The following is a 14,140-nucleotide window of genomic DNA, read 5'->3' as shown; positions in this document are numbered from 1 at the left end:
CTCCTGGAAATGTCAGAGGGGTCGGTCCAGTGGGCCGGTGAAGACACTAAATGTCAGGGCTGATTTCTTGTCCTAGTATGTCCCTTACTGTGACACAACAGATCTGAACCTCACATATATTGTATAAGAATAGGAGGGCTGACGCTAGGCCAAAGCTTCGACCATCGCCATAGTAATCGACCTCCAAATCAGTATGTAATAATAATGTATAAATCACAAAATAGATTAGATTAGAGATTAGAAAAGGGTCTGTGGTGGGAGGTGGAGGACTGTAGGTAAACCGGAGTACCCTATACACTTTTCATTCACATAGTCATCATCTTTTGTATAGAAACACTAGGTTACTGGTCGGTGCCACCTTTGTATTCGTTGTGAAGGTCTTTTTTTTTTAGATAAATGAATCAGGTGTTCTTTTTGTGGCTTTGTTTTATGAGATAGCAATTAGTTAGGCCTAGTTTTGTTTTCTTAATTTTTCTTTATTTGGCACAACCACCTTTTTTTTGTGAACCTTTTTGATTATTTGAAGTATTGTGTAAATAAATAACTCTTTTTCTTTTTCTGTTTCCACCTCAACTTTGACTCCCATCTTCTTTTGTTTATCGTGTTATCGTCTCTTTACTTGTATTTATACTAAAGAGGGACATAACACCATGAAATAAGGAATAATCCCACAACATTATGCATATTCAACATGAATTATTATTAGTTATTCTCAGACGGATATCACTGTTTGTTGTGTGTAGAGGTTGCCGCTGTCTCGGGCACTGAAACGAGGGAGATGGAGACAGACAGAAGAACAGTGTCAGCCTGCTGCGCTGCGAAACTTCGAATACCTTCGAATATTTCTCAACGAAGCTTCGAAGCCTAAAAAATAGTATTCGGGACAGCCCTAAAGAATAATGAATCCTATGTTGATGATATTTTATGGGTACCAATTACAGATTTGTCTCACCTGATCGCATGTTATGCCACAGTGCGTTATGTTCATTTGCACCCCTTCAATGCATCTAGAAACATGTATAGATTCTGTGTAATGATATGCCCATTTAAATCCAGTGCACTTTGTACCTTTTCCAACTGCAATGCTACAGCAAGGCCTTAAAGGGACATACTGTTTTTTATCCATTACTGTACATTGCTGTTACCACTATTATCAAAAGCATCTCATACTTTTTGTGATTAAAAAAAGGCATTTGTAAATTTGAAGATAGAAAGATAGATAGATAGATAGATAGATAGTAACTATATTGATCATGAGGGAAATTCAAGGTCCAGCATCACAGTTCCATAGTGCAAAACATGTTAGTAAAAAGGCAGTAAAAAAAGTTAGTAGTGCAAAGTACGAAGTACAAAAAAATATACCAGATATAATAATACAAGGAGATGAAGAAAACTGTTAAAACTGAATATAGTGCAGGGTAACAGCTGTGATACAGGACTATTAAAAAAATGAATATTGTGCAGAAGAGACTGTTAAAAGTGAGTATAGTGAATTATTATCTGTCCTGCAGAGCGTCCATAGCAGTAGTTAATGACAAGTTAATGTCATAATTTATTTGAAGAAATAGATGCATGAAAAACGTCCTGATAAACTGTGTGAGAATGGACCAGAAGACAAGAAATGAATCAGCATCTGCAGCAGAGAAGAAGCTGCAGGTGTTTCTGCAGCCGCGGGAGGACGTCAGCTCCACAGTGTCTACGTGATGACGTCACTCCGTAAATTATATACGTTATAAATGTTGCGTTCACGGACAGAGTTATGGGGGCCGAGTTCAGATTGTGGAGTACTCTGCCGTTCAGACAGGTGAGTACAACAACCATATATATATAAAATAAAACATAATACAGCAAAGGAGAGACTGCGCAGTCTGTACACACCGCGAAGTGCGCACACGGCAGCTACGTTGCTAGGCGACGACGTGGCTGTTGACGTTCTCATCTGGAGAGTGTTGTTGTCATGGATACAAACTGAGTTTATATTGTTTACATGTCACTTTGTCTGCTTTGTTGATGTTTTGTTTTTACTGTTGATTCTATAATAAGTTTGAGGTTGTGTCCATAGCTCGTTTTTAATTATTGTTGATCTTTTTATTAGTTTATTTGTCTGCACTTTTGTGAGGAAGGCTGTTGTATATTAATAATTGATAATCAGTGGTAGGGTGACCAGATCCCAACAAACCAAATGTGGGAGTATGTTTGTGTGGGACAATGTGGGACACGTTACCAAGACATGATTGTCCATAGTTAATCGCAAATTAATCACACATTTTTTATCTGTTCAACCTTAAAGGGAGATTTGTCAAGTATTTAATACTCTTATCAACATGGGAGTGGGCAAATATGCTGCTTTATGCAAATGTATGTATATATTTATTATTAAAAATCAATTAACCACACAGAACAATGACATATATTGTCTAGAAACCCTCACAGGTACTGCATTTAGCATAAAAAATATGCTCAAATCATAACATGGCAAACTGCAGCCCAACAGGCAACAACAGCTGTCAGTGTGTCAGTGTGCTGACTTGACTATGACTTGCCCCAAACTGCATGTGATTATCATAAAGTGGGCATGTCTGTAAAGGGGAGACTCGTGGGTACCCATAGAACCCATTTTCATTCACATAGCTTGAGGTCAGAGGTCAAGGGACCCCTTTGAAAATGTCCATGACTGTTTTTCCTTGCCTAAATTTAGCTTAAGTTTGGAGCGATAACATATTCGCGATGAGCATGACATGGTTGGAACCAATGGATTCTTTTCTAGTTTCATATGACATAAGTATCTTCACTCTAGCTTTAAAACAACGCGTTATTATCACGTTAACTTTGACGGTCCTAATTTAAAGTAACAATACTTTTACTTGAGTACAATATTCCAGTACTCTTTCCACCTCTGGCCCTTTAACCTTTTGGTCTTTTGACCACTGTTACCTGACGTTGGGGTCAGCGGTGCTCCAGGGATGCCGTTGATGGTGGCCATGTGCTGCATCTGGGCAGCAGCAAAGGCTGCCATTGGACTGAGGTAGCCTCCCTGGCCTACAGACGCCATCAATGCCGCCTGCTGCTGCACCTGCACAGCGGAGGAGAGGGGATTATCGGGAGGGTTGAGAATAATGAAAGGAAAGAGGAGAAAGACTTAGAGAGGTTACTGAGTTAAGAAAGAAGGAAGGAGGGAGTGGGGGATTAGAAGGAAAGTGAGGAAAACAGAGACTACTAGATAAAAGTGTTGAATCTCATGAAAATTGTTATTTTTTTCCAAACCAACATTAATAAGGAGCTCATCTTTTTTTTTATGCTATTTGAAATTCATGTGTGAGCTAGGCTTGAGCACTCCATTTAATATCCACGGTTCATTGAATAAATAACTGTAGATAACAAAGACGTGTTGCGGGGTGTCTTGCCTGAGCGTAGGCTCCGTAGGCTCCAAACTGCAGGGCCATCGGGTTGAAGATGCCCATCTGACCAGCCATCTGCTGCATGCGGCGGATGGTGCGCTCTTTATCCGTGTCGGCGAACTTCACCACCAGACTGGATGAGGCGCCCTGTGCACCGACCCATCCACCCACCCACACATACACACACAAACACGCCACGCAGTACATGTTAGCGAGTACTGATACACATGACATAAGCTTGTATCTTTCACACATCCTCTCCTGCCAAGGCGATGGCGTCAGAGCTTCTAGCCTGCACCCATTTGCCCTGAAATAGTTAGAACGGGTCGTATGCAAAGGACAAACTTCCTTTCTGGGATTAATAAAGTATAGCTTAACTCAACTTTAAGAAGGTAATTAAGCTCTATGTGACTCATCTTGCTACGTGACTCACCTCTCTCACATAAATCTCACACACACAGTTAGGATGTACTCACAGGCATTGTCTGGCTGCCGTGTAGTGCACTGATGGCTGCCTGAGCTTCAGCATGAGAGGAGTATTTTACAAATGCACAGCCTGAAGAGAGAGAGAGAGAGAGGGGGGAGACAAAAGGGAAAAGTTTGCTGAATAGTACATCATACAGTATCGATGCAAAACATTGCCAGTAACAAGACAACAAGTGAAACGTTCCTGTTTTTCTCCACCCAGGATAAGTTTCCTACAACATTACAGCAACAAACATTTAGTAAACAAAACCCTCTTAGCTGAGGAGGGCTGCATCAGTGTGCATCGGCGCTCAATAAGCGGGCTAAACATGCCACTCTGACACCATTAACAACTTTGGGATCGTCTGATGGGGCTTAAAATGCCGCAGCGTTCTGGTGTCGCTTACTATTGACAAGCCCCCGTTGATGAATTTGAATGATCAAGTTCCCAGTAATTATTGAGCTAAAGCCCACTTAGCCGAGTAAGCTGGCTGATGAGGCCTTGTTAATGGAGCTTCACGGAGGAATCAGAATGATCAAGCCCACTGTAATCATCAGGCTTAGTTATCATCGGGCCTCATTGATTGGCTGCTAAACCCGCTGATGAACTTCAGGCAGTGAACTTGTGTAGACAACATTTGGAAAAGGACATTTTTCTGGCATGACATGAAGCCTGGTGGTTAATAAGGAGGATGACTTGGTTCTTCATCATTGCCATGTAGGTTGAGTCATGAGGTTAATGGGGTTCATCTGTAAGGAGTTTCTATCTCTCTTCCCTGTGTGGCAAAGCCTTGACATGGCATTTACTGTTGAAATGTACAGAATCTACAGCACTGGTTCCCAACGTGGGGGTCCTGACCCCCATTAGGGGTCGCCAAAGCTTCACAGGGGGTCGTGAGGCTTTCTTTATTTTCAGGGGTGTAAGACAACTTTAAAATAAATAGATAAATAGATAAATGGATAAATAGATAAATAGATAAATAGATAAATAGATAAATAATTAAATAAATAGATAAATAGATAAATGGACAAATAGATAGATAAATAAATAATAAATAAATGTGTGTGTATATATATATATATATATATATATATATATTTGGATTTATACATTATTGTTACATACTTATATATTAAAAATCCAAAAAATAAACAGGAAAACTCATCTCTGATGCTTCAATATTCACAGGAAATAATTTGCTCAAAATTCATCCAAATCGCTCGTTTTACACAAACTTCATGCAGTTCTTGCGTTCACTATTTGGGTTAATTGTACAGTTTATCAGTTGTTCTGTACTGTTATTGTTATGCATTGAACATAATATGAAATATCCATAAGTAGTCAGGGGTTGTCAGTTTACTCAATGATAGAAAAGGGATTCCTCAAGGAAAAAGGTTACGAACCACTGATCTACAGTTTTCTTATGTAACCGCTCCTCTGATGATTGTGAAATATTCCTGCTTTGGCATCGCTCAACGTGAAGCGTTTAAAAGGGAGAACTTTGCAAAGTCACCAACTTTGAAAGGCCAAATCATTTCTGTGCAGTAGCCTGTGAAAAAGAGTGTGCTGGCTCAAAGTCATAAACAGCTATAAACTCACCTTTGCTGTTTCCGTCGGGACCTCTGAGGATGGTGCATTCCTCGATGCTGCCGAAGGACTCGAAAAGGCGCCGCACGTCATCTTCTGACTGTTGCTTGTTGAGCATACCCACAAAGAGCTTTCTGTCTTCTAAAAGGAAAAGGAATAGGTCACGATCAGAGGCTCAGAGATGCCTTTTGATATTCTACATAAAGGCACGCTATGTTGACTGAAATAGCAGCGTTTTTTTACTCAACCTTACTCGCATGCAAAAGACAACAGACTGTATATGTTATCCAAGGTAACATATGTTATCCACCCATTTGTTCGCACGTCTTTAGATCTCAATTGTTTGAATGAAGCGATTGGCTCGAAGCTATTTGCTTAACCACAAATTCTTGACGAGTATGCTTATTGTAAACAAAGGGTTCATGGTCATACGTAGGTGCTCAGCTCCATTTGGAAGACATCAGCAGTACAATAACAATAGAATAACAATTAAAATGTTCATAACAAGTCAGTGACAGATGCCCATAATTATATTACATAACAACATGAATTTGAAATTTGTTGACAGTATTGACAAATTTCAGTGGCGCTGATTAAGCAGTCCTCGCTGAAAAAACTGACTGGGTTGTCTTATTTCACAGTCGGTAGGCACTCCAGATACCCTAATGTATGTGCATTAGCACTGAAAAAGTGAGCTGCTGTATAGCAAAAGCTATATGTGCATTATCCACAAATTTAAAGTGGAAGATGAACTCATGATCAAGGCAAGAAAAGTTCTTTCTGTACAGTCTGTGTGTCCTGTGGGAACATGGTTGGCGCTGTGCCCTCATCAGCGTGAGTTCTGGTCACAGATGCTCATGGTGCAGCTTTTCAACATTTTTCTAACACGATGCTCGCTCACATCTTATTCAGTAGTTTGCTCAACTTGTTCCTGCAGTAAATGTGTTGTCTACAACTACGTGCCTAATCTCTTTGTGACAGAAAATTAGAGCTGCCTCTTCTTAGTCGATTAGTCGTTTTGGTTTTAGTCAACTAAGATGTCTTTAGTCGATTAGTCGTTTTTTTATGCTTTTTTCATGCTGAATGACTTATTTCCAATAAACTTTTGAGCACATCTCTGGTAAACACAAGATTTAAAGTGGTGCTTTTATTGGGATTCTTTGTGGAGGAACTCAGTTTTATAGATCTGTCGATTAGATCAACTAATCGATTAGTCAACAAAATCTTACGAGTGTTAGTCGACAGCGAATTTCTTTGATCGAGGACATCCCTACAGAAAATATTGTTACTTGCTACTATTTCACTTCCAGTCAGACTGAGCCACCAACCAGTCTGCCTTACAGTTGTAGAGTAGCTCAAAATGTATGATAAGAGGCTAATATGATACTCCATTCTTCATGAGAGGACAGTGAGTGAAGGTTGTGGTTATACAAATCTTCCATTCCTTTATGTGTAGCATCTTGCTCCATACCATCTGATTTTTTTTATCTTATTTTAAGGCCAACCGTGACGTTTTTCCGAAACCTAAATTCTAAAAACTAAAACTCTCTCTGATTAACTTTAGATATTATATATGCTAAATGAATCCCTTATGGATCAATGAGTGAGACTAAGGGAACTGGTAAATCCGGTCCTCCATTTGTCTTCAATCATATTTTATGTTTACATAGTTGTGAAAATACATTACGTGAAGAGAGACAACATCTACATAGCTCTTTGACCTGATGTGTTTGTCGGCGATGACATGATATCTAATGGAAACTAACAATGTCTTTTGTGACAATCCATTGGTCTGACTTATCAGGCTAATCGGCCAGTTTTAGTACACCGAGTACTCCCTGTGAGGAACCGTGCCTGTCACAGGTATTAGACAGACAGACACGTCAGTGTGCCTGTCCTCAGGTCAGAACATGATTAATATTTAATGCAAATCTAAGTTAAGTTCCACAGCGAGTCTGTCCGGGGGGCTCCTCTGTTTACATGTGACAACACATTTGGCTGTTATTATTATTAAATATGCATCACACACAGGATGCTGGTGCCTGCTGCACAATAATGAGGCAGCAAGTTCAACTGTGAAACACATTAGATAAAAATAAATATAATCTACCAGAAATAACAAGGAATATGCATAAAGTCAAAGGTTATGTTGAATCCAGACAATTGAATAAATGTGGGGTTGCACGGGAGGGTAATATGCACACATTTCCCCCCCAGCATGGCCACTGGAAAGCACTGATAAATATATTTTCAGGTTTCTTTACTCCTCTATGGCAGTTGTGGACAAAACATGACATTTGAGGACTGATCGACATTTTTCAATATTTTCTGACATTTTATAGACCAAACAACTAATCGATTAATCGACAGATTAAATTGACATTGAAATTAATCGTTAGTTGGAGCCCTACTCTGAAATTTGCATTTAAATGTGTAAAAAGAATATATAAATTCTTTGTTAGAGTGTGGCAACCTAAATTCTACGTTATTTACATGTATACAGGCCTATACATATGTGTAGGCTTATGTCAGTTTTAACAGAGCATGTATAAGCACAATATAAAAAAATCATCTTCTCCGCCTGGTATTGAATGAAAGAAGATATCTAGTTTCCTAAATGGCTGACACTTCTTATTAGATGTTCAAACTACCATTCAAACAATGGGGGAAAGAGGCAGAAACACTTTCAAAATAAAATGCCCACTTTCTGTACAGGGATACACCAGATAAAACATTAGGAAAATGACTTGTTCATGCTGTTATCAAGTCACACAGCACTAATTTAACACATTTCTTGGTCTATTTCTCATTTACGGACACATAGCATAGCAACCAGTCTTTTGCACATAGCAACTGCTGTCCTCTTCTTTCTTGAAGTTAAAATTGGCATTTCAGAACATTTGGTGAAAAAGTCTCTGTGGATGAAAAGCAACACCTCCCTAACCCAAATTTTTCTAATTTTTTCAACAAATAAAAACTTTTATGATGTAAAAAAGAAATCGCAGGATAATCAGATACACATGATATGTATGGGATTTAATAAAATATAGCCAGAGAGAGGTCCAGCGTCGGTCCATTATTCACCATGACGGCGTGATTGAGTCACTGAGTGAGCGTTTGAGGGGAAATCGTGAAGCAGACGGTGAAAGTGTGTTAGCGCACAACAGTAACAGATGTGTCTGTGGGCAAGGCCGTCTGTTTTTAACGTTGCACAGAATCTGAGCTCTGTGGAAATGGATGTATATGTTGGGAAATTAATGAGCCTCAGTGCAATTGCCTCTGAATGCGCTCTGTAAATTAACGCTATGTGTAGGTGTGGTTATCTGTGTGTGTGTGTGCGTGCATGCTTAGGGGTCCGCTCCCCACTGCCTGTTCCTGACAGGGTGTCCTTGCAGAGTCAACAAGACTAATCTGCGCTCTAGCCTTGCACTGGGTGTGTGGGGGGCGGGGGGACTGTTTACAAGAGTGGAGCGCACATCAGGGGTGGAGGACACACACATATGCACACACAGATCTTGAAATGTTTGGCCCCCCCACCTTCTCACACTCACACACATTCATGGTACACACCTCATTACAGTTCCCCAAGGAAGGCACCAATAAACATTACATCTTTCTATTGGCATATGTCAATGACTCCCTGATGTCCCTCCACTACTGTAATATTTAGTAGGCAACAGGAGTATTACCAAGAATCATAAAGTATATTACTATCTAATTTCATTATGTATTTTTGCTGCACAACAGTAGTATTCCTTTTCATTATCAGTCACAGAGTCACAGTATTGTATTTTACTTGAGTATTACCATTTTCTGCTGCTTTATACTTCAATTCCGCTCTATTTCAGAGGGGAATATTGCACTTTTTACTCCACTACATATATTATTAAACAGATATAGTTACTTTTCAGATTAATGCTTTATATTAAAACTAGGGTGGCAATCGATTAAAATATTTAATCGTGATTTATTGCATGATTGTCCATAGTTAATCACGATTAATTGCAACATTTTTTATCTGTTCGAAATGTACCTTAAAGGGAGATTTGTCAAGTATTTAATACTCAAATATGCTTGATTTATGCAAATTTACATATATATTTATTGTTGGAAATTAATCAACAACTCAAAACAATGACAAATGTTGTCCAGAAACCCTCACACGATGATAATGCGTCATTATTGCGTTAACTTTGACAGCCCTAATTAAAACACATATGATAAGCTTCTAGAATACAATGCATTGCTAAAGATTATGGCGGCCAACCTTTTTGACTTGTGACTCTGACCCGTATAAAAAGTATGTAGTTCAGCTACTCATGTTTCAGATTTGTTCCACCAAAGAGTGATTTTGTGTCTCAACGTCCCAGATGGTTTATTTTAAATTGGGGTGACTGGATACAGCAGTTCAGAAAGGCAGCCTTTGGTCAATCTGCTTTCTGGGGAAGTGGAAGCCTTAAGCTTTGGCTTAAGTCATCACGAAAGTATCACCACCAATGATTGCCTTGTATTTATTGTATTTATCATACTGATTTGATTTATTATCTCTCACTGATGGACTTTTATGTATTGCGCTGTTTCCAGGTGGCTACCTCCGGGTCAGAGAAGTGAATCCAATGCTGAAGTGCCTTAAACTTGCATTCTTTCTAATATCCAGCAGGGGGCGACTCCTCTGGTTGCAACAAGAAATCTGATTGTATAGAAGTCTATGAGAAAATGAGCCTACTTCTCACTTGATTTATTACCTCAGTAAACATTGTAAACATGAGTTTATGGTCTCAATCACTAGTTTCAAGTCTTCTTCAATACAGCATGATGTTCATTTAGTAAATTATGGTCCCATTTAGAGTCAAATAGACCATAAAGCAGGGGATGCTTTAGGGCGTGGCTACCTTGTGATTGACAGGTCGCCTCCAACTCCAACTTTAACCCTTTCACAGTGAGTTTTCAGTTCATGAAAGTTAATTATAACTTTTTTGGACGCCTAAAAATGCCTTATTCAGCGTTCGGTTGTACCGTAGCTTCTGGTTGCAAGAAACCAAGATGGAGACGGCCAAAATGGCGAACTCAGGGTTTCAAAATGGCAGTCCACAAACCAATGGGAGACGTCACCGTGACTACGTCCACTTCTTATATACAGTCTATGGCTGTTTTTTATTTAGTATCTTTGTTGTTCTGTGGTTGTTTTTTTCTACCTGTTCAGGGACACCAGATGTAAATTAGCTGCTCACTAACTCTGGTGCAATTACTTTTAATTGTATTCTGTCCCTGCAAAGATAAACAATAAAATAAAATAAAATAAATAAATAAATAAATAAAAATAACTGTTCAAGGCCCCAATTACCCATTATTATTTCACAAAGTTTATAGAAAAATCCCAAATAAAAAGAATCTGTGTAGCAGAACTTTTGTTCTTTTGTTTTTTTCCCCTCTTTCCAGACCCCATTAATCCTCTCACTACCCCCCAGATTTATGTTGTGGCCCGCAGGAGGAGGCCTGACCCTTGTGGTTGAGAATCACTGGACTAAACTACCTAACTTTATATGACATTTTTAAAAGTACTGTAGCCCCAACTCCACCAGCTAAAACAGCAAAATGTTACACTGATGCATCATTATTAAAAGTTTAAAAATGTAATACATAATAACACAGTGTCACAGAGGACATTTTTCTGCAGACTAAGTACTTTTATTTTTTGATACTTCTGTACTTTTACATCAGTGCAGGACTTTTACTTGTAATGGCATATTTCCACGGTGCTGTTGTACGATTAAAGCATCTAAGTCTAAGAAAAAAGAAATAGATGCAAGTGTGGAGCATAGAAGTGGGCTGAGGACATGCATACAGAGAAAGGTAGACCCAAATAACAGATAGAGGTATGGACGGCCTGTATTGCCCTCACTTTGCTTCCTCACGCTCGGTGCTTGCCTCTGCTCCCTCCTGCTCCATCAATCATACTCAGAGCACCACCAAACTAAATAGAAGAAGAGGATGTCACACAATCTCTCCTCCTTACCTCAATGTTTTTTTCCCCTATACAGGCTAACACCTTTCTCTCAGTCCTTATGTTTCTCTCTGCTTATCAACCTTGACCTCCTTGCATGCTCTATTTCCTCTTTTCCCTCCTCTCTCTCTTTCCCTCTGTCTTGCGACTGAAGAATCGCTCTGGTGCCAATTATACCAACAACTGCAAAGTTTGAAAGAGTCCAGCCAAAAACGGTCAAACTGCATCAATCTTCTCTTGTACAGTCCATTGATTGATGTCAGGAGCAGGTCACTACATGTCTAGACATAGAAAATGTGCTTTAAGCTGTCTTGGCTGTCAATACACTAACGGCACACACAAAACACCAGACTAGACATTTCATTCACACGGATCTGTCAATTGAATCTGCGGTTCGTTTGGCCGATGCGAACTTGTGACAGAAGTCCGATGAGACTGCTGCAGACGGCGTTATTAAAGGTGTTTGACAAAAAGAAGTGACCTGCTTTCCCCTCGAGCATGACGCATGTTGCTGTGCATGTGCGTTGCATGTACATGCATCAGTGCGTATGATGAAACTCCGAGAAAGGAGCCAGGAGGAGCGCTGTTTACATAATGTGTTCTGAATACTGGAGGGTCCGGCCAGGCCGCGCTGTCAGCCTGCGTCGAGGTACGGGGCTTCGTCTAATGGGACAGATAATGGTGAGGCTGATGCGCACAGGCAGCATGTTTGTAGGGCTAGAACAAAGGGAAGGAAGGTAGCAAGGGAAGGGGGAGAGAGGAAAGGAAGAGCGCACAGTACCTCCTCGACTCTCGCTGTCTGCTGGCTTCACCTGGATTGGTCTGTTCATCTGTGACAGAGAAAGAGAGGACAAAGAGACAAGCAGTAAGCGCCATGTAATAGCACATGCTTTTACCCCTCTCCCACCACCGCCGAAAAAAAAGTTTTTCAGAATCACTCAGCCAAATTGCGGGTAAAGTGTATTGAAAATCTCCAAAGCTGTAGCACTTATAGCCATTGGGGGAATAGCTGGTTGGGAATATGGGTTGGAAATATTATTTGATGTGAGATGAAAGGAGAGAGAAGGGTTGGAAAGGGGGATAAGCAAAGGGATGAAGGGAACGACGGAGAGAGGGATGGAGGGAGGATGGTTGAGAGGTAACTCTGGGTCAGCAGCAGAGCGGTGTCTCCTCTCTGTGGGTGCTATCGTGAAGTGGTCTGTGTGGACAGCTCAGACACAACATGGTGGTGGTGGAGGATGTGTACACACACATACGGCAAAATCAACAGAATAATAGTACGTACAAGTTAAGTCTCACTACAAAATGGTCCTGCTGCAAAATCCTCTTTTCGTCTCACACACAAGCTTGTACATGTGCACACACACACACACACACACACACACACACTCTGTCCCCCAGTGAGACCTTTCCACAGTGTGTCCGCCGAGGCCCTCCTTTCATTTCACTCCTGCCTGTCAAACCTTCCCTCTCCGCCTCACCACCCTGCTAAACGCTCGCCGCCAATCAATTTTTAATAATGCCAATCGCCACGCTGCCAGGAGGAATGGAAGGAAGGAAGGAGGGGGAAGGGAGGGGAGGGGAGGGGAGGAGGAAAGGAGAGGGGAGAGGAGGGTAGGGTAGAGGAGATAGGAGGGAGGAGAGGAGAGGAAGGAGGGAGGAGAGGGGAGGAGAAGAAAGGAGAGAGGGCAGCAGCGGAGAGGAGATTAGAGGAGGAGAGGAGAGGAGAGGAGATTAGAGGAGGAGAGAGGAGAGGACTGAGGAGAGGATAGAGGAGGGGAGAGGAGAAGAGAGGAGAGGAAAAAGAGAGGAGAGGAGAGGAGAAAGGAGGAGAGGAGGGAAGAGAAAAGGAGAGAAAAAGACAGGAAAGGAGAGGAGAGGAAAGGAAAGGAGAGGAGAGGAGAGGAGAGGACAGGAGAGGAGAGGAGGGAAGAGAAAAGGAGAGGAAAGAGGAGAGGAGGGGAGAGGAGAAAGGAGAGGAGAAAGCTGAGGATGAAAGGGGAGGAGGGAAAGGTCAAGGTTCTGTGTGATGCAGCATCAGTGTTTTGCTAAATGTCATTAAATCTTTTCTTCACAGTTTGCTGATACAGTCATCATCTTAATGAATCTCGGGGCTTTCAGATGATCCACCAAAGGCGAGAACCTTTGAGCGCGGGGGACACAATGTCACGACGCAAACGCAATTAACGCTCGGACCTTCACCCTTTTTTCCTGCGTGGCGCTTTTTCCGCCGCTAATATTAAATCACATCATTCTCCATAACACTTATTTAAAACGGAGTTACCCATTCCTTCCTCTCCCTCGTCTCCTCCCTCTCTTTGACAGCCAAGAGAACCCTACTAATGTTTTTAATGTGCTGTGATGCATTATTTATCAGACTGGCTGTTGATATGGAAAAAGGACGAGAGGGGATAAAGGAATTGGGGAATGGAGAGAAAAAAAGGGAGTTAAAAAATGAGTAAAAAAAAAGTGAAAGAAGGATGTGAATAAAAAACAGCGCTGGGTAGGAAAGAGGGAGTTTTTAGGAGGGGTGAAACTAAACAGAATGAGAAGAGAAACTAATGGAAAACAGTAAAAGTGGGGGTGTTTGAGAAGAGAGAAATGTGGTGATGAAAGAGGAGGAGGGGGGAGGAATGAGGAAAAGAGGACATAGGGGGAGATGAGGACATAGATCAGAGTATAGGA

At 40.9% G+C, this 14,140-nt stretch overlaps 1 protein-coding gene and 1 long non-coding RNA gene across 13 annotated transcripts in view; one reads left to right on the top strand and one right to left on the bottom strand.

The window, feature by feature from the left end:
* LOC119488328 overlaps positions 1-13,015 on the top strand; it is a 16,339-nt gene extending 3,324 nt beyond the window's left edge. The window contains exons 2-3 of the long non-coding RNA XR_005206935.1: positions 12,465-12,467; positions 12,617-13,015. This is a non-coding gene — a long non-coding RNA (uncharacterized LOC119488328). The remainder of the gene's footprint in view (positions 1-12,464; positions 12,468-12,616) is intronic.
* celf4 (CUGBP, Elav-like family member 4) overlaps positions 1-14,140 on the bottom strand; it is a 102,292-nt gene that overhangs the window by 15,706 nt on the left and 72,446 nt on the right. For 9 of the 12 annotated variants that reach the window (XM_037769814.1, XM_037769866.1, XM_037769841.1 and 6 more), the window contains exons 3-7: positions 12,237-12,285; positions 5,464-5,592; positions 3,875-3,954; positions 3,405-3,545; positions 2,935-3,073 (exon numbers count right to left, since the gene is read on the bottom strand). In XM_037769814.1, coding sequence (XP_037625742.1) covers positions 2,935-3,073; positions 3,405-3,545; positions 3,875-3,954; positions 5,464-5,592; positions 12,237-12,285 — 538 coding nt within the window. The remainder of the gene's footprint in view (positions 1-2,934; positions 3,074-3,404; positions 3,546-3,874; positions 3,955-5,463; positions 5,593-12,236; positions 12,286-14,140) is intronic. The other 3 variants (XM_037769884.1, XM_037769872.1, XM_037769805.1) reach the window with 1 other exon arrangement.

The sequence above is a fragment of the Sebastes umbrosus genome, chromosome 1 (genome assembly GCF_015220745.1).
Source record: "Sebastes umbrosus isolate fSebUmb1 chromosome 1, fSebUmb1.pri, whole genome shotgun sequence".
NCBI classification, from domain to species: Eukaryota; Metazoa; Chordata; class Actinopteri; order Perciformes; family Sebastidae; genus Sebastes; species Sebastes umbrosus.
This window is presented reverse-complemented; position numbering and strand designations above follow the sequence as displayed.